This window comes from Oryctolagus cuniculus, chromosome 18 (assembly GCF_051225735.1).
Source record: "Oryctolagus cuniculus isolate XC-2025 breed Fujian yellow rabbit chromosome 18, ASM5122573v1, whole genome shotgun sequence".
Lineage (NCBI taxonomy): Eukaryota > Metazoa > Chordata > Mammalia > Lagomorpha > Leporidae > Oryctolagus > Oryctolagus cuniculus.
In genome coordinates this window covers 15,207,564-15,226,100 of record NC_142884.1, presented here as the reverse complement: position 1 = coordinate 15,226,100, position 18,537 = coordinate 15,207,564, and the positions used below count along the sequence as shown (strand labels likewise).

At 60.6% G+C, this 18,537-nt stretch overlaps 1 protein-coding gene across 2 annotated transcripts; it reads left to right on the top strand.

The window, feature by feature from the left end:
* Positions 1-5: 5 nt before the first annotated feature.
* On the top strand, positions 6-18,096 carry PLD3 (phospholipase D family member 3). Of its 2 annotated transcripts, none has more exons than XM_008251520.5 (12): positions 6-167; positions 10,804-10,898; positions 10,982-11,056; positions 11,138-11,280; positions 11,691-11,874; positions 13,245-13,365; positions 13,445-13,572; positions 14,328-14,528; positions 16,329-16,468; positions 16,940-17,105; positions 17,490-17,589; positions 17,674-18,096. In XM_008251520.5, the coding sequence occupies exons 2-12, from the start codon at positions 10,872-10,874 to the stop codon at positions 17,859-17,861; spliced, it is 1,473 nt and encodes a 490-aa protein (XP_008249742.3). In that variant the 5' UTR covers positions 6-167; positions 10,804-10,871; the 3' UTR covers positions 17,862-18,096. The 2 variants fall into 2 exon arrangements, with proteins under 2 accessions (XP_008249742.3, XP_002723308.3); XM_002723262.6 differs by lacking the exon at positions 6-167 and adding an exon at positions 10,323-10,379.
* The last annotated feature ends 441 nt before the right edge of the window (positions 18,097-18,537 follow it).

Sequence of the window (18,537 nt, the reverse complement as noted above, 5' to 3'; positions counted from 1 at the left end):
GCCCCGCAGGCAAGGAGCGCGGCCAATGAGAAGGACGCATGCCTCGCCCCCACGGGCCCGCAGTCCAGCCGGAGTGCGCCTGCGCGCAGGTGGGGGCGGCCAGGCGGGGCTCCAGCCTGGACGGTGCGTGCGGGGCTGGGGCCCGGAGTGGGGGCCGTGGAGCGCAGGTACCGTGCGACCTCGCGGCGCGGCGTCTCGGCCGTCCTCCTTGTGTTTTCCCCCACGTCTATAGTGCGTCCCTCCCCTTATGTCGCCCTTGGTCTCTTTCTGTCGCGACCCCTCCTCTTACATCAATCAGCTCCCTGAACTCCTTGAGCCCTCATTGCCACAGTGTATCGTCGTCTCCTTCCTGTGTCGCCCACACCGCTCTTTCGCTGCCATGTCTCCTTTGCAAAGCCCTCCCTCCTCTCCCGCGGTCACCACAGCCCCCTCGCTCGCCTCCAGCCCCCGTCCAGCGCGCCCACACCGCCCTCACGGTGCTGCCTCCCGTGTCGCCCTCTGACGGCACCCTCCACGCCTCGTGAATGATTTCTCCATAAGGAGCCATGCGTCTTGCGTCCGAGTCCCCGTCATTCCCCAGAGTGGGGTCCCGGAGCCCGTGCCATGGGCAGCGCCACAGTCCCTGGGTAACCTTGGCCATCGCTCCACACCTTTCCAGCCCCCGCTCCTCCGCGTGCCCGGGATGAGTGCGGAGATCCTGCGGGTCCCGCTCAGCTGGATGCGGCGTTTGGGGCTCCTGTTGTTCACCGGGTCACTCTCAGGCACCCAGTCACCTTCACCACCTCACAGTCGCTGTCCCCCTCCCCCGGTACCCCTGGTGTGGTCACACAGCTTGCGTCACCTGTACCACGGTGGCCAGGCCACCCCGCCATCGCCATGTCGCTCTCTCGTCTGCCGTGTCGCTGTGCCTGAGGGGTGGTCCATCAGCTGTCACGAAGCCCCTATCTCCTTACCTTGTTGGGTCGGGTGACCCCTGCCCTCTGGAAGTAAGGGGGAGGGGGAGCCCAAAGGTAGCCGAGGCCCTTGGTGGGCTTCTAGAATTGGGGGTAGGGAGAGATGAGACCCCTCCCACTTGGGTGGGTCCTTGCAGTCCCGAGGGTCACCCAGCAGGGGAGAGGTCAGGGTCTTTCCCAGCAGATGTCAGGGAGACAGGTAACACAGGGGGTGGCAGTAGGAGCCTGGGGCCAGGACTGCCCTGATCCCATCTTGGTTCTACCACCTGCTACTTAACTAGCTGCATGACCCTGGTCAGGTGACCGCACTATGCCTCAGGTACTGCGTCTGCAGTATGAGAATGAAAACAAGTTATTCATTCAACAAACATTTCTGACGTGTGGCGCTGTACACCCACCACTGCTAGGCATTGGGAGTACAGCAGTGAACTGATCGGACGAGCAGCCCGGGCCTTCTAGGGTTTGCGTTCTCACGGGGGTAGAGACGGTGGGAAAACAGGTAAGTAGATTATGTGATGTCGTAGAAGGGGGGTGGGACATACAGAGTCAAGGTCGCAGGGTTTTTGTCTCATCTGCTGGTTCACTTCCCAAGTGCCCACAAGAACCGGGACTGGGCCAGGAGCCCAGAAGTCAACTGAGGTCTCCCACAGGGGTGTATTTGTACTCAAATACATGAACATTTTAGCCATCGTCTCCAAAGGTGTGCCTTAGCAGGAAGGTGGACTTGGAAGCAGAGCTGGGCACTCTGTTGAAGGGTGTGGGCGTCCCAAGTGGCGCCTTAACTGTTGCACCAATTGCCCACCCCAAGGTTGCAGATTTTTATTTATTTTTTATTTTATTTATTTATTTTTTTGGGACAGGCAGAGTAGACAGTGAGAGAGAGAGACAGAGAGAAAGGTCTTCCTTTGCCGTTGGTTCACCCTCCAATGGCCGCTGCAGCCGGCGCGCTGCGGCCGGCGCACCGCGCTGATCCGATGGCAGGAGCCAGGAGCCAGGTGCTTTTCCTGGTCTCCCATGGGGTGCAGGGCCCAAGCACCTGGGCCATCCTCCACTGCCCTCCCTAGCCACAGCAGAGAGCTGGCCTGGAAGAGGGGCACTCGGGACAGAATCCGGCGCCCCGACCGGGACTAGAACCCGGTGTGCCGGCGCCGCTAGGCGGAGGATTAGCCTAGTGAGCCGTGGCGCCGGCCAAGGTTGCAGATTTTTAAAAATAGTTCTTTACTGGGGAGACAGAGATCTTCCATCCACTGGTTCACTCCCCAAAGGCCCACAACAGCCACCGCTGAGCCAGGCCAAAGCCGGGAGCCAGGAGCTCTATCCAGGTCTCCTGTGTGGGTGGCTGGGACCCCAATACTTGAGCCATCACCTGCCGCCTCCCATGGTGCACATTAGCAGGAACCTGGATCAAAAGCAGAGCGGGACTTAATCCCGGGTGTTCCAAGCTGTGGCTCGACACATGGAGCCCCCACACCTGCCCCAGTCACAGTCTGAAATACACTGATGTAAGGAGGTTTGGTGAGAAGTCATTGGAACAAGGACTTGGAGAAAGGAGCGGGTGACGGGGCTGCCCGGGGGAAGAGCGTTCAGCAACAGCAAAGGCCCCGAGTCGGAGCATATTGAGTATTGCAGGTACAGCAGGGAGGCGGGCAAAGGAGAGGGTGGGAGGTGAGTTCAGGGCGATGGTGGAGTGAGAAGGTGGGGGGCCTTAGGAGCGTGGGGCAGGCTGGCTCTGAGTGAGGGGGCCCATGGCAGGGTTGGGGGCAGAGGGCGGGCACAGGGATGGGCTGGCGAGAGGCAGCCGTGTTGGAAGGGGCACCAGATTCCTCCTCCTCCAGCCACACTCACGTAGCCTGTCTCTGGGGCAAGCCTCAGGGACCCCCACCGAGATCTGGGCTGGGGGTGGCACTGTGGAGTTTCTGGAAGGCCAGAGGCCCCGCTGGCCTCAGCTGCTGCAGGTCTACAGGTGGCAGGCGGCTGTCCTGGGACGTCTTGTCCCTGGAGTCCCGAGGCAGCCCAGGCTCAAGTCCTGGCTCCGTCCTTTCCCTCTCATGCTGGTGACTTCATCCCGGGGTCTCAGGCCCCCTTCCCCGTTGTGTGGGGCTTTTGAGAGAACTGGGAGGAACAGTACGGAGCGTCACTCCACACCTGGTCCAGCGGGAGCGGCGCCTTGCCGTGACCTCTGCCCCACATCCTGCGTTTCCCGGCTCCCGCCGGGCGGGGTGGCAGTCCTTCACGCGACACGGTGAAGGGAGAGCCAGCCTTGCATTTTCATTTGCTCATGGTCTGGTTCATTCATTCACTTGCAAGGCAAAGTGACAGATCCTCCGTCTACTTGTTCACACCCCAAATGGCTGCAAAAACCCAGTCTGGACTGAAGCCAGGAGCTTGGAACACCATCTGAGTCTCCCTCATGGGTCGCAGGGGCCCTAAGTACTTGAGCCACCCTCTGCTGCCTTCCCAGGAGCCTTAGCAGCAGGGACTTGAACTGGCACCGATCGGGATGCTGGCGTCGCAAGTGGTGGTTTAACCCGCTGTGCCGCAATGCCAGCCCCTCCTTTGCAGTTTTTATTTGAGTGAGACACAGATCTTCCATCTACAGGTTCACTCCCCCAGAAGCCCACAATAGTCAGGGGTGGGCCAGGCCAAAGCCAGGAGCCCAGAAGTCAATCCAGGTCTCCCACGTGGGTGGCAGGGACCCGAGCACTTGAGCCATCGCCTGCCGCCTCTCGGGGTGCACATTAACAAGAAGCTGGGCCAGAGGCGGTGACGGGGTAGGAACCAAGCGCTCCAATGTGGGATGTGGGTATCCCGAGCTGCATTTTCACCGCAGTGCCGGGCGCCTGCCCGTGTTGCCATTTTTAAACTGGGACGCTCAGCCATTTTTGGTTGTCATGCCATGTCTCCTGCTTTATCTTTGCCAAGGCACATGCCGCATATTTCACGCTCTCCCAACAGTCCCAAAAGGCTGTCTTTAGAAGAGTTCTTTTTCTAGAGCTCTCCCACCCACTGGTTCTCTCCCCAAATGGCTGTAACGGCTGGGGCTGGGCCAGGCTGAAGTCAGGAGCCTGGAGCTCCATCCAGGTCTCTCTCACATGTGGGAGGCAGGGGCCCAAGTACTGGGGCCATGCCCTGCCGCCTTTCCAGGGAGCTGGATTGGAAGTGGGGCAGCCGGGACTGGAGCTGGCATCCTGTGGGGTGCCGGTGGCACAGGCTTGGCTACAACGCTGGCCCCTGACCCCCAGTTTCTGGAACAGGACTTGGCCAGCAGGTGCTGGGAACGCGTTAGTTGAACAAGTGGGCGAATGTACTGACCATTGAGCGCTTGGCCGACACAGCGATAGCTTTGCCCTCAGAGGGTTCACTGTCCAGTGGCAGAGACAGACCCATCGCTGGGCACTGCCAGCCTGGATGGGTGGGGCTGGGATAGGGGATGCACAGGCCGGGGCGGGGGGTGCTACTTTGGGAAGCATAGCCAGAGAGGTGAGAGCCAGGACAGAGAGGCCCAGCACGGGAATGCCTAACCAGCCTGAAGAGGCAGGAGAGCTTCATGGAGGAGGTGGTACATGAACGGGCAGGGAGCCGAGGGAGATGACTGAGTGGGGGGAGGAGGTAGAGAAAGCACCCTCTCTGGGGTCCAGGATAGGCTGGGGGCAGTCAGGGAGGGCGTCCTGGAGAGGGTGGCACCCAGGCTGAGACCTGAAGCATGGGTAGGACAGCTGTCCTTGTAGTGGGGCCCGAGGGAGGTGCAGATTCAGGAGAGTTGGAAGGACAGCTGGGGACACCTCAGGGGAGATGTCTAGGAGACCCTGGGACGCCCAGAGCTGGAGTTCGGGATGAGGAGGGCGGTGGTGCCAGACGAGGACAGGGCTTGGGGTTCAGAGAGGGCCACTGAAGCTGCAAGGGTGGGGAATGTCCACCGGCGTCTGTCCACGCAGGGCACTTTGGGCTGCAGTAAGAACTTGGTACTGAGGGCGGTGGGGAGCCACAGGAGGGTTTTGGGCAGGAGTGTGACAGCTTAGGTTTTGAGTCCCAGTGGAACTCCATCCGGGTCTCCCACGTGGGTATCAAGGATCCAAGCATTGGGCCTTCCTGGGTGCACTAGGAGGGAGCTGGAAATGGCTGTGGATTCTGGGCGTTCCAATCTGTGATGCCAGTGTCCGGAATGGCGGCTCAGCCACAGCGCCAACACCCACCCTGCGTTGTTTTGCCGGATCAGGCATCTTCTCTCCCTGGGAAGGACTCCTGTCGCAAGGGGGTCCTTGGGGTGAAGGATCTACTGCTAAGCACAACAGTAAAAAAGCAGTTTGCAAAGCCAGCGTTGTTCCGTTTCCTGTAGGCTTGGCCCCAGACTGCTCCGCCCAGAGGGGCCATGCACCATCAAGAAAAAAATCTGCTCTTTCCAGCAGGACCACTCACTTGGTTTGCAGCCATCGGGGAGGCCGGCGGCCCCGCTGCTGTGTTCATGCTGCGGCCTGTTCGGTGCCACCGGTGCGTCTCCCCAGCACCCTGCTCAGCTCAAGCCAACCTGGAGTCGTCCCCCCCCCCCAAGGCCAGGACGCCACCATCTGTACCCTCCCAGGCTGCTGCAGGCCTGGGGCACAAGCTGGTTATTGTGCATAAACCACACGGGTCTAGAGACGTCTAAGGAAGTCTCACTGTGGATTTCCACTCTACTGCTCCATTTTTTATGCAACAAACCTTTGTCAAGTGATTGCCACAGGCCAGGCTCTGGGGCTGTGGGAATAAACCAGACACAGACTTAGCTCGTTGAGGGACACTGAGAATTTTTTATTCTCGGTGTGAAAGTGTCCTGTGGCCACACAGCTTGCACCCACAGCACGAGTCAGGCTTACCATGGCAACCTTGCTGACTCCTCCTCCGTATTATGATGGTGATGATTTTTAAGTTTAAAGATTTATTTAGGGGCCGGCAGTGTGCCATAGCGAGTAGGGCCACTGCCTGCAGTTCCGGCATCCCATATCAGCACCTGTTCGAGTCCCGGCTGCTCCACTTCCGATCCAGCTCTCTGCTGTGCCTTAGGAAAGCAGTGGAAGATGGCCCAAGTCCTTGGGCCCCTGCACCCATGTGGGAGACCCGGAAGAAGTTCCTGGTGTTGGATTGGCCCAGTTCCAACTGTTGCAGCCATTTGGGGAGTGAACCAGTGGATGGAAGATCTCTCTCTGTCTTTGCCTCTGTCTCTGCCTCTCTGTAACTCTGCCTTTTAAATAAATATTTTTTAAAAAAACAAGATTTATTTATTGGAAGGGGAGAGTGACGCAGAGAGAGAAAGAGAGATATGGCCACAAGAGCCGGGGCTGGGCCAGGCTGAAGCCAGTAGCCTGGAGCTCCATCTGGCTTCACATGGCTGCAGGGGCTTGAGTACTTGGGCCATCTTCTGCTGCCTTTGCACCCCCATGAGCAGCCGGGACTGGAACTGACACTGATGCAGGATGCCGGCGCTGCAGGTGGCGGCTTAGCTCGCTGCGCCCCAAAGCCGGCTCCACAGTCAGCATTAGGAAGCGAGCCTCTTTTCCCGATTCCGCAGAGCTGAGATCTGAAGCCAGCCCAGCCCTCCTGAAGATATAAATGCTCCCTGATTTATGGAGGAGGCCAGCAGGACCCAGGAGACAGGCCTCTGCCCAGGGTTGCTCCGTGAGAAAGTGGCGGAGGTGAAATTTTAACCCTGGACTCTCCCATCTCAAGCACTGCCAGTGGAGGAGAGGTCAGCCCCCTCCCCCGGTGGGGGGTGTCCGGGGAGCTGTGACCAGCACGTGTCCCAACTGTCCAGGGCTCACTTCCTCTTCTGTGGGCTGTGGCGTTGCACCCCTCAGCGGCCAGGGCTGTATGCCTAGAGCACTTGGGTTTCCCATGGGCTGGGAGGGGGCAGTACTTCCTGGCATGGGTGCACCCCACGCTGCTAAGTGAGCAGAGCACAGAGACCGGGTGCTTGTGCTGGAGCCTCGTGGGGGGCTCTGGGGTCCTGGGAGCACAGGCCCTGAGACAGGGTGGCTGAGGGCGAATGCCTGTGCCCACCCTGTCTGCTCCCCCAGGGAGCAGAGCCAGCACTCCAACCTGGGCTTTCTGATACAGAATGCTAGTGTTCCACCTGCTGTCTCAACCGCTGTGCCGAACACTCACCCCTGTTATGCCTTAAAAAAGAATTCGTTGTTCATTTGGAGGGGAAGGTGACAGAGGGAGAGAAAGGGAGACCTTCCATTCACTGGTTCACTCCCCAGATGGCTGCAATGGCCGGGGCTGGGCCAGGCTGAAACCAGGAGCCTGGAACTCCATCCGGGGCTCCCCCATGGGTGGCAGGGGCCCAAGCAAGAGGAGCAGCCAGGTGGCTGCGCCAGTACCCTGTGCTGTGAGGCCATTTTTCATGAGGGACTGAAGCAGCCAGCGGCATTGGTGACCTTGTGCAGTCCTGAAGCCGGTGCCCCACAGATACCAAGGGCGACCCCACCGCCAATGCGGGGGCTTGAACAGGCAGAAACGTGCTGTCCCTGCAGAAGCCGTGGACAGATTCCGCGCCCTGTGGGGGCTCCAGGCGCTCCCAGGCTGCGACCACACCCCCCACCCTCCATTCCTGAGCACCTGGCCTTGTGAGTGGACGCATACCTGTAGCATGAGAGCCCATTCAGATCACCCAGGATGCCTCAGGGTCCTAAAGGTAGCTGTATCCACAACTCAGGACATGCACACAAGCTCCAGGGGTGAGGCCTCCAGGGGACGCTGCTACTCAATCCATTACAACACCTGATGTTGGGAGCCCACCTGGGACCCCTTCCCACTCACCGTGCTCCAGGTGGCCCTGCAAGATCTGCCCTGTCACTGCCACCCCCAGCCCATTCCACAGCAGACACACTCCTGCCTCGGGGCCTTTGCACAGGCTGTTTCTCTCCGACACCGATGTGGCTCCTTCCCTGCCCTCCTTGAAGGCTTTCCATGGGTATGGCTGCCTCAGTGGCCCCCGTTCTTGACCCCCCATATTTAAAAATGGCGACCATCCCACTCCCTGCCTCTTCCCTGATTCTCTGGAGTACTCCCTGCCTTCTAACACACCTGATAATCCACTAATTTACCATCTGTCTTCCTCATGTCTGCTTTATCCACAGTCTCTAAAACCATACACACAGGTGCCCAATTACATGTCATTTATGCAAAGTAGGTGCGATGGTTACTGTGCCCACTTTGCAGATGGGGAGACTAAGGCCGGAGGCATTATATCTCTACTCCAAGGTCAACCGCAGGAGTTCTGAAGCTCAGACTCACACTCGGGTCCCTGGCCCCAGCCCCCCTGCACTCACTGCCTCGCCGGTCTATTCCCTCCTAAGTCCCCTCTTTCTTGTGAATGCCTTACATGTGTATCGCTTTGATAAAAACATAACAAAAATGGAAGATTAAGCCCGTAATTACAGTCTTGAGATCACGGGGCAGCTTGAAGGCCAAATGGCCACTCTCAGCTGGGACAGTCTGTCCGTCCAGGGTTCACCGCGGCTGTCCCAGTTCTCTGGGTCCCCTCGGCTCAGGTGTCTGTGTCCATCTTGGCTTCCCTCGTCCCGGATTCTTAACTAAAACCTTTCTCACCAAGGCCCCCTCCCCCACCCCCAATCAGCTTCCTCTGAGGCTGTCTCCTGTTCCTCCTGGTCACCCTGGGAGGCTCAGCCTTCGGGTCTCTCTCTCGCTGAAGGCTTTCCACCGCCCCCGTTGGAGTCCAGGCAATGAGAGGAGGGCATCTCCCGCGTTCGGCCCTGCACAGTCTGGCTCCTGACATGGGTGGTGGAGGCTCCAAGTTGTCCCTTAGGAGCTGGGCCGGATCTCGGGGTGAGGGGAGAACCTAGCTCTCTTCTGGAATGTTCTTTATAAAAATAATAATACACACCCCTGATTTGTTTAAGAGAATCTCTGTTCGTTTATTTATTGTTCGATTGCTTGAAGGGCACAGAGAGATCTCCCCACCCCCCCATGCCTGCAACAGAGGGGGCTGGGCCAGACTAAAGCCAGGAGCCTGCAACTCCATCCTGGCCTCCCTCCTGGGTGGTAGGGACCCAAATACTTGAGCCATCGCTACTGCCTCCCAGGGTGCGCATTAGCAGGGAGCTGGAATTGGAAACTGAGCTACAGTTGAACCCAGGCACTCCGATATGGGACGTGCCTTAACCGCTGCACCAAATGCCTGGCCCTGAATTTTTCTTTAAGGGTAAAATCATCAATGCCTGTGTTTGCTTTCTAATTATTTCTTAACCTGTGCGGAGATGTTTTCTATACTCTGCAAGCAGCTTCTATGTCACAATTTTAAGATTATTTGAAAGGTGGAAGGGAAGAGAGGGAGATATCGTCCACTCAATGGTTCACTCCCCAATGCCAGAAACAGCAGGGGCTGGGCCGGGCTGAAGCCAGGGCCCTGGAGCTCCGTCGTCCAGGCCTCCCACGTGGATGGCAGGGACCTAAGTACCTGCTGCCTCCCAGGGTGCACATTAGCAAGAAGCCGGAATTGGGAGTGGGAGCTGGGACTTCAGCCCAGGCACTAGGGCAGCCCATGCAACATCCTAACCACTGTCCCAAATGCTCATCCCGTATTTTACACATTTCAAAAAGAAAACAGGCTTATCACAAAAGCCGTCCTGAGCCCCAGCCAGGACCCCGCCTCCACCGCACCGTTTGGCTGCTGTTCTCGCGGTTAAGGCCTTGCTGCTCTGCCTTTGTCCGTTGACCACAGGCGGCCAGCAGGTGCTGACCCAAGTCCCTGCTCTCACCGAGGGCGGTGGGAGGGGAAGGTCTCCCTCGTACTACTTCAGCTCTGGCCAGAAATCCTGCTTGGGAAATGTGAGTTAGGACCCAGAAGCATGGCTCCCCTAAAAAATCGCTTTAATCCCTACCAAAATATCAGTTGGTTTAAAAAAAAAATTCAAACAGACTCAGAATCGCCCATCTCCTCCACCCCCCAGCGTGGGCTCTGCCTTGGGCCCGTTCCATCGCTACGTTTCTACGTCATATTATTCTGCCTCGACCTCCCCGGTTTCTTTTATAAGCGATGTTATTATTACTTTTATCTGTGCATTTATTTTTGACTAGGTAATGCATGTCCGTGGTACAAAAGCCACCAGGCTCATAGGCAAAGAAAGGCTTGGGCGCCTTTTCCTCGTCCTCTGTGGCTTCCCCCTACCCCCAACGCGGGTGGTGCTCTGAGGGGCAGGCCAGGGAAGCCCCTAGCCCGGCCACAGACGACCCCCGCCGTAGCCAGGCTGGCGGGCACCGCGTCCCACCGCCCGGGCAGCCAGTCGGCGCCGGCACGCGCACTGCGCAGGCTCCCCGCTGCAGTGGGCGGGGCTCCGCGGGCCCCGCCCCCGCTGCCTCCCTCCCCTGCTCAGCCTGTTGGGGCAGAAGCTGGGGGCCGCCGAGGTAGCAGCAGCCGCACGCCGCCAAGTAAGACCGAGGCCCCCGGGGGTGGCCGGGGGGCTCCCGCGGTCCCGGGCTCGGGGCCTGAGCTGACTTGGTCTGGCGGGTACCTGGTGTGGGCAGGCTGGAGCCACCTGGAAGAGGCACCCTGAGCAGGACCAGGACTCAGACAAGCCGGGCACGAAGATGAGGGGCCCCGCGGACAGCCTCCGGGGCTGTCCAGACTGGATCTCGAAAGAGGGATGAGGGAGGGTGCCGCAGAACGATGGGAAGAAAGCAGAGGGGTTAGATTGTGTGAGATTTCGAAATCCCAGCTGACCGGCCAGCAGCTTCCTCCTTTTGGGGTGGCGGGCCGGGTGCCAGTGGCCCCCGTGATCACGGGCAAGCAGAGGCAGGGGATGCCAGTGTGCTTTCGGAGCTGTCCCGGCACATGCCTGCTTTTGTTCCCCAGCTGGGGGACCCCGACACACCCACCTTACTGCCTGAGCCCCGCGGACCCCTTGGCGGCCACCCGGCGAGATGAAGCCGAAACTGATGTACCAGGAGGTGAGTGGATGGGGGCCGGCTGGGGAGGGGCTGGGGGCAGAGGAGGCAGGGAGCCCACCAGCGCCCTCGTCCCGGTCCTGCAGCTGAAGGTGCCCGCTGAGGAGCCCGCCGGCGAGCTGCCCATCAATGAACTTGAGGCATGGAAGGCTGCAGAGAAGGTAGGAGCCGCCCTCCACCTCCAAGTGTCCCAGGGACAGGCTGCACCGCCCCCCGGACTGACCACCTCATCCTCCCCACAGAAAGCCCGCTGGGTCCTGCTCGTCCTCATCCTGGCCGTGGTGGGCTTCGGAGCACTGATGACTCAGCTGTTTCTATGGGAATACGGCGATTTGCACCTCTTTGGGCCCAACCAGCGCCCAGCCCCCTGCTATGACCCCTGCGAGTAAGTGGGAGTGGGGGCGGGGCAGGGAATGGGGTGAGGAGCCCTTCCAGGCCAGGGCCACTTGGATACACACTGAGCAGGGCCAGCACAGTGACAGATTGAGGAGGTTGCCCACCCCCTTCTCCCCCACCCCCTTCCCCCCACCCCCATGCACTGTTTCCATGGCAGCCACAGCGTCATCATCTATCCAGGTCTGCGAACGGCCGGGCGTGCACGGCATCTTCCGCCCACATCTGTGCACACACACAGGCACACACACACCCCATCTTCCCCACGCACAGTCGCGGGTACAGGTGCACAGGCATACACACGTCAATATCCACGTGGTCCGTAGGTAGACAGGTGAGCACTCACTTCCCAGCCAGCAGCCCCTGGCCCCCTGTGGCTGACACCACCACCCGTCCCCCCAGAGCTGTGCTGGTGGAGAGCATTCCTGAGGGCCTCGACTTCCCCAATGCCTCCACGGGCAACCCCTCCACCAGCCAGGCCTGGCGGGGCCTGCTGGCCAGCGCCCACAGCAGCCTGGACATCGCCTCCTTCTACTGGACCCTCACCAACAACGACACCCACACGCAGGAGCCGTCCGCCCAGCAGGTACTTGGGGAAGGTGGGGGGCGTGTCATACAGGGTGCCTTGGACACAGGCGTTGGCAAGCAGCTGGCTTTACAGAGCCTCCGGACCGGGGTCATCACGCTCTGGAAGCTCCAATGTCAGGGTGCAGGTTTGGTTAGGAGGCGTGAGGCTGGCGCAAGCTGAGCGGAGGGAGTCACATCCTGGCCACTGGTCCTGCCGGGCGCCTGGGTTCCTCACCTGGACAGTGGGGCCAGCAGACGCAGTGGACGTTAGCGCCATGTCCCGCACAACGCGGGCACTGTGTGGTGTTTGCCGTTCTCCTGTCCCCATCATGCAAACAGGAAGTTCCAGGATTCGGAAAGGCACGGCCACGGCGGTTAACCCCTCCCTCTGGGAACCACGGTGGATTCATCCTGTTTTCTTCTCCCTGTTGCCTCTGTCTGTGAGCGGGGGGCCTAAAATGTGGTGGAGTTGCAGGGCTTCTTAAGCACTGCCTAAGAAAACAATGATGAAAACGAAAAACCCTCCCTGGGAGCTCCGGCTGCCTGCTGGCGCACCCTCAGGTGGCTGCGGGTCACATGTGGGAGACAGCAGTTAAGCTTTGTTGTCTGCACTGTTCCCTGTTCCCTTATCTGCAGCCTGGGGGTATAAACAGCCCTGCCCCAGCCTTGTGAGAATTCGGTGAGCTCAGCCGGTGAGGGTGAGGGTGAGGCCTGCCGAGGGTGAGGCCTGCTGTTGACCTGGATGGAGCACAGCAGGGCCCAGGAACAGCGGCTCTTGCTGTCCCGGCATCATCCAGCCGAGCCCATACCTTCCTGGACCCGCAGCGTGTGGGGCGGTGCTGCGAGGCCCCAGTGCTGGACCTTGGGACAGTCTCCAGAGGGATGGGGCGGGGGTGTTGGGTCCACTGGCTGCGTTATGGCTGGGACACCTGCACCTGTATCCAAGTCACTGGGTTCGAGTCCCAGCCACACTTCTGATTACATCCGCCTGGGGACTGCGGGGGCAGCAGGTGGTGGCTCTGAGGGTGGAGTTTTGGGTTCTGGGCTCCCTCCTGGGCGTCCCCTGGTCCAGCTAGAGGTGTTGTGGGGATATGGGGAGAACCAGAAAAGGGGAGCTTTGTCTCTGTCTCTCTCTGGCTCCCTCTTTCAAATAAATATAAAATTTGTAAAAACAGAGCGCGCAGGCCTGGAAGGGGGTCCCCACATAGGCAACTGTTGAAACGGATGAAGTTTCAATGTTTCAATCTGCAGACTTTGACTCAGGAAAGCCTGTGCAGAGCCCGGCCACTGCTAACCACACCTGGAGGCACAGTCAGAGCCCCCGGAGGGGGTGGGGCAGAGGGCGGGGCACGGCCACCCAGCCCCTCAGGAGCTCTGTCCTCCCTTCAGGGCGAGGACATCTTGCGGCAGCTGCAGAGCCTGGCACCGCGAGGTGTGCAAGTCCGCATCGCCGTGAGCAAGCCCAATGGGCCGCAGCCGCAGGCTGACCTGCAGGCCCTGCTACAAAGCGGTGAGCTGGGGGCAGCGGGGCCCGGCCAGGCGTGGCGCTGCCCAAGCCGGCCCCTGACCATGGCCCCTGTCGGTTGCAGGTGCCCAGGTCCGCATGGTGGACATGCAGAAGCTGACCCATGGCGTCCTGCACACCAAGTTCTGGGTGGTGGACCAGACCCACTTCTACCTGGGCAGTGCCAACATGGACTGGCGCTCGCTGACCCAGGTCTGCCTGCCCTCTGCCCGCTGGCCCTGCCAGGCCACCCCATGCCTCACAGAGCACCTGCCTTCAATCCCAGCACCCTCGTTACCCATCCCTGCCTCCTGCGGGACCTCCCAGCCCAGCCCCTGTTCTTGGAGCAGCTTCACAGCCCTGTCCTGGGGGGTGCTGGCCTGGGAGGGTAACAGCTGGAATGCCCAGTCTAATGCAGAGACTGGCCCATCTCCGGGCAGCGACAGCCCAAAGTGGTCGGGGCCGGGATGGGGGAGGCGTGGAGGACTGGAAGCCCAGAGGAGGTGATGGTGAGCAACCTAGGCAGTGATGTGAAGGTTCGTTCATTCATTCATTCATTCCCTCCCTTAGCTATTTCCCCCAGACCCCGAATCTCACCGGTGATGCTGCGAGGTGACTGACACATCCCTGGTGCCTGTCCTCCCAGCCCTATGGGGAGGCAGGTTTGTCACCAGAGAGAACAATGTGAGGGAAGCCCCAGGGACTCTGATAGCCCAGGGGAATGCCTGGCAGGGTCTGGGAGATCCAGGCAGGCTTCATGGAGGAGGAAACACGTCAGCCTAGAACTAAGAATGTTTAGGCTGCTGCTCCTGCAAGGTAGATACACACAGCAAGTGCGCAGGTTCAGGAACCCTGGGGCTTGGGAAGGGCTGCTTGACTCTCAACCAGGACTTGAGTCAAGGTCGTGTCTGTGCTGGGTTGCTGGGGAGGGGGACGGAGAGGCCTGACTGCCGTGCCCCCTCCCACAGGTGAAGGAACTGGGCGTGGTCCTGTACAACTGCAGCTGCCTGGCTCGCGACCTCACCAAGATCTTTGAGGCCTACTGGTTCCTGGGCCAGGCAGGCAGCTCCATCCCATCGACCTGGCCCCGGCCCTACGACACCCGCTACAACCAAGAGACCCCGATGGAGATCTGCCTCAACGGGACCCCTGCCCTGGCCTACCTGGCAGTGAGTCCGGGGGCAGTGGGCCAGCCCGCCGTGCACGCCCTGCCCACGCACCGTCACGCGTGGGCTCCACCGAGCTCTGCCTGGGGCCTGGGGGTGGGGGTGTCCTCACCAGTCTCCCCTGGCCTCGGTTTCATCTAGGAAGTGGGTGTGTTAATATTTTGACCCTCGTGAGGCCCCAGTGCGGCTGGGGTCAGGCACTCTAGCCCTGGTGGCTCCGTCGACTGAATAACAGCTTCCTTACTCGGTCACCAGTGTCCCGTGTGTCTGAGGACTAAGGAGCTGGGCAGGGAGCCTGCTGTGGCACTGGGCACACAAGGAGGGCAAGGCGGGGAGAGCGCAGATCCAGAGCCCAAAGCCTCTAAGCAGGGCCTCAGAAGTGCCCGGACGCCTGCTTAGAAACCTGGCGCTGTGGCCCAGCGGGTAACGCCTGTGTCTGTGACACCAGCTTCCCAATGTGGGCACCGGCTCAAGTCCTGGCTGCTCCACTTCTGATCCAGCTCCCTGCTAATGTACTCGGGAAAGCAGCAGAAGATGGCCCAGGTACTTGGCTGGGCCTCTGCCACCCAAGTGGGAGACCTGGATGAAGCTTCTGGCTTCCGGCTTCAGCCGGGCCCAGCCCCAGCCCTGGCTGCTGAGGCCATTTGAGGAGTGAACTAGTGGATGGAAAAGCTGTCTCTGTCTCTCTCTCACTATGGAACTTCGCCTTTCAAATAAAATAGATTAATCTAAAAAAAAAAAAACTAAAACGCTGGTCCCAGGCCCCAGGCCAGCTTTAAGTCAGGGTGCCCTGCGCTGTGAGGCCCCAGAGTTTGCCTAGAACTAAGAATGAGTGGGCTGCAGCTCCTGGAGAGTAGATAAATTTTTTTTTTTTAACAAGCTCTCCAGTGATGCTGTAGCGGCTGGACAGGGACCAGAGGCTGAAAAATGCGGTGGAGAGCAAAATCCTGGAACCCAGAGCCTGGGCTCACATCTGGGCTCCATTTATCAGCTGTGTGGCCTTAGGCGAGCTGCTTACCCTCTCTGAGCTGTTTCGTCATCTGCAAAATAGCTGTGGTCATCCCTTCCCTTAGCGGGGTCCACCATGACAACTCCCCTGGCATGTGGCCTTTTTTTTTTTTTTTTTTTTTTTTAAGATTTATATATTTGAAAGGTAGAGTGACAGAGAGAGAGACCTTCCATTTGCTAGTTCACTCCCCAAATGACCAAAATGACCAGGTCTGAGCCAGACGGAAGCCAGGAACCAGGGACCCCATCCTGCTGTCCCATGTGGGTGGCAGGTGCCAAGTACTCGGCCCATGTTTCACCACTTGCCCAGGTGTTTCAGCAGAGAGCTGGGTCAGAAGAAGCTGGAGGCCGGCGCTGCGGCTCACTAGGCTAATCCTCCGCCTTGCGGCGCCGGCACACTGGGTTCTAGTCCCGGTCGGGGCGCCGGATTCTGTCCCAATTGCCCCTCTTCCAGGCCAGCTCTCTGCTGTGGCCAGGGAGTGCAGTGGAGGATGGCCCAAGTGCTTGGGCCCTGCACCCCATGGGAGACCAGGAGAAGTACCTGGCTCCTGCCTTCGGATCAGCGCGGTGCACCGGCCGCAGCGCACCAGCCGTGGCAGCCATTGGAGGGTGAACCAACGGCAAAAGGAAGACCTTTCTCTCTGTCTCTCTCTCTCTCACTGTCCACTCTGCCTGTCAAAAAAATAAAAATAAAAATAAAAAAAGAAGCTGGAACCAGTGCCCAAATACGGGGTGCCGGCATTGCACCACAATGCCGGCCCCGGGCGCGTGTCTTGACTGTCCCCTCACCCCCAGAGCGCGCCCCCGCCGCTGTGTCCGAGTGGCCGCACCCCAGACCTGAAGGCTCTGCTGAATGTGGTGGACAGTGCCCGGAGCTTCATCTACATCGCGGTCATGAACTACCTGCCCACCATGGAGTTCTCCCACCCACGCAGGTACTGCTGGGCAGACGGGCTGGCAGAGCGGACAGCAGGCGGGAGACAGTTGAAGGGGCTGGCAGGGCAGGCAGGGGCCGAGACAAGGGCATGTGGGAGGGCAGGGAGGTGACGGGTCAGGGCACTTCACAAGGGAGGGGGAGCTAAGAGGGGACAGAAAGGAATAAGGACACGGGCCTGGGGCCTGGGGCCCGAGGCTGGACATGTGGGACAGGGGGCTGGGGAAGTAGGAGGCAAGGGGTAGAAAGGGGATGTGGGGGTGGGGCAGCAGGGCTGGGATAAGAAGGGGTGACTGGGCTCCGGGCTTGCGGAGACTGGGCGTGGGGGGCAGAAGCAGCCGCCGGGACAGGAGGGAGGGGATGTGGGCCTGGGAGCAAGTACAGTGGAGGGGGCGGTGCTCAGGAGCTACACCAGCGCCCAGGTGTGGGTCCCCAGAGCCGAGGGCGAAGCCGTGCCCTGCGCCCCGCCCAGGTTCTGGCCGGCCATCGACGACGGGCTGCGGCGGGCCGCCTACGAGCGCAACGTCAAGGTGCGCCTGCTGGTCAGCTGCTGGGGACACTCGGAGCCGGCCATGCGCGCCTTCCTGCTCTCCCTGGCTGCCCTGCGCGATAACCACACCCACTCGGACATCCAGGTGGTAAGCCCCGCCCCACGCCCCGGGGGCGGGGGCAGAACAGCCCGAAGTCCTCCTGGAGCTCAGGTGTGATCTGGAGGGGGGGGACCAGAGTGGGCGGAGCCTTGAAGGGGAAGCCAAGGGCTGGGGCGGGACACTGAGGAAGCACCCGCCCTACATAGCCTGCCCTACATAGACAGACTTTCCTGGAAAAGCAGACGTGGGGGCGAGACCTTCGCAGGGGACAGCTCATTCTCACGGCTGCAGGGCCCCCCTTCCGCCACCATTTACGGGGCGCCCTCTCCGCTGGGCCCTGCTCTGCCCCAAGGGCCCCGTGGGAGCTGGCTGCACCGCCGCCTCCACCCCTGCCCGCATCTCAGGCTCCTTCCTGTCCGCCCTGCCCCTCAGAAACTCTTTGTTGTCCCCGCGGACGAGGCCCAGGCCCGCATCCCCTATGCCCGCGTCAACCACAACAAGTACATGGTGACCGAACGCGCCAGCTACATCGGTGAGTGCCGGGGCAGGGCGGGGCGTGCGGGCAGCAGGGCTCGGCCTCCCGGGGGACCCTCACCGCGCGCCCCCTCCTCCGCAGGAACCTCCAACTGGTCTGGCAGCTATTTCACTGAGACGGCGGGCGCCTCGCTGCTGCTGACGCAGAACGGCCGGGGCGGCCTGCGGAGCCAGCTCGAGGCCGTCTTCCTGCGGGACTGGGAGTCCCCATACAGCCACGACCTCAGCACCCAGGCTGACAGCGTGGGCAACGCCTGCCGCCTGCTCTGATGCCCCGGCCCCTGCGCCCCTGCTCCTGCTTCCGTCTGCCCTGGTGTGGCCCCACAGGCTCTCCCTGCGCTCCTGCCTGGACCTCCGCCCCCGTGGCCCCAGCACCCAGCGGGCTGGGGGAGGGATCGGCCCCCGAAGCAGTGGGGGGTGCATGCTGGGCCCAGCTCCCACCCCACCCACCCCCTTTCAGGACCAAGAGGGCCTGTGATTATCTTAAGTAAATAACTCGTCCGTACTGCCTGAGTGGTGTGAGATGTGGGTCACGGACAGCTGGCCTGGGCCTCTGGTGGGGACACCCTAGCGTGTGAGCACTGTGGCTTGGTGTATACTGAGCCTTCACCATGTGGTCCTCATGGACTGAGCCCTCAGCGCGTGAGCAATGTTGGTGCGTGCTGAGCCTTTTCCGTGTATGGTCTCGTGCCTGTACTGAGCCCTCAGCCCATGGTCAGCACGTACTGAGCCCTCGTCTTGTTACGCACACAGGCTGGCATGCACTGAGCACGCGGGTAGCCGGCATGGGGTAGGACAGGCTGCCCGGGAAGCACATTCTCACAGTATCCCTAGGGCGGGCCGTTGTGTCGGAGCCGGGGAACCCGTGCCAAGCGTGAATTGACAATTAGCATGTCCTTAGCGTGACCGGAGCATGGATGATGCGTGCATGCCAAGCCCATGACAT

Coding starts and splice junctions, on each gene's coding strand:
- PLD3 (XM_008251520.5), top strand. CDS start 10,872: ATGAAGCCGAAACTGATGTACCAGGAG. Junction 13,573..14,327: donor ACTGGCGCTCGCTGACCCAG/GTCTGCCTGCCC, acceptor CCCCTCCCACAG/GTGAAGGAACTGGGCGTGGT. Junction 14,529..16,328: donor CTGCCCTGGCCTACCTGGCA/GTGAGTCCGGGG, acceptor CCTCACCCCCAG/AGCGCGCCCCCGCCGCTGTG.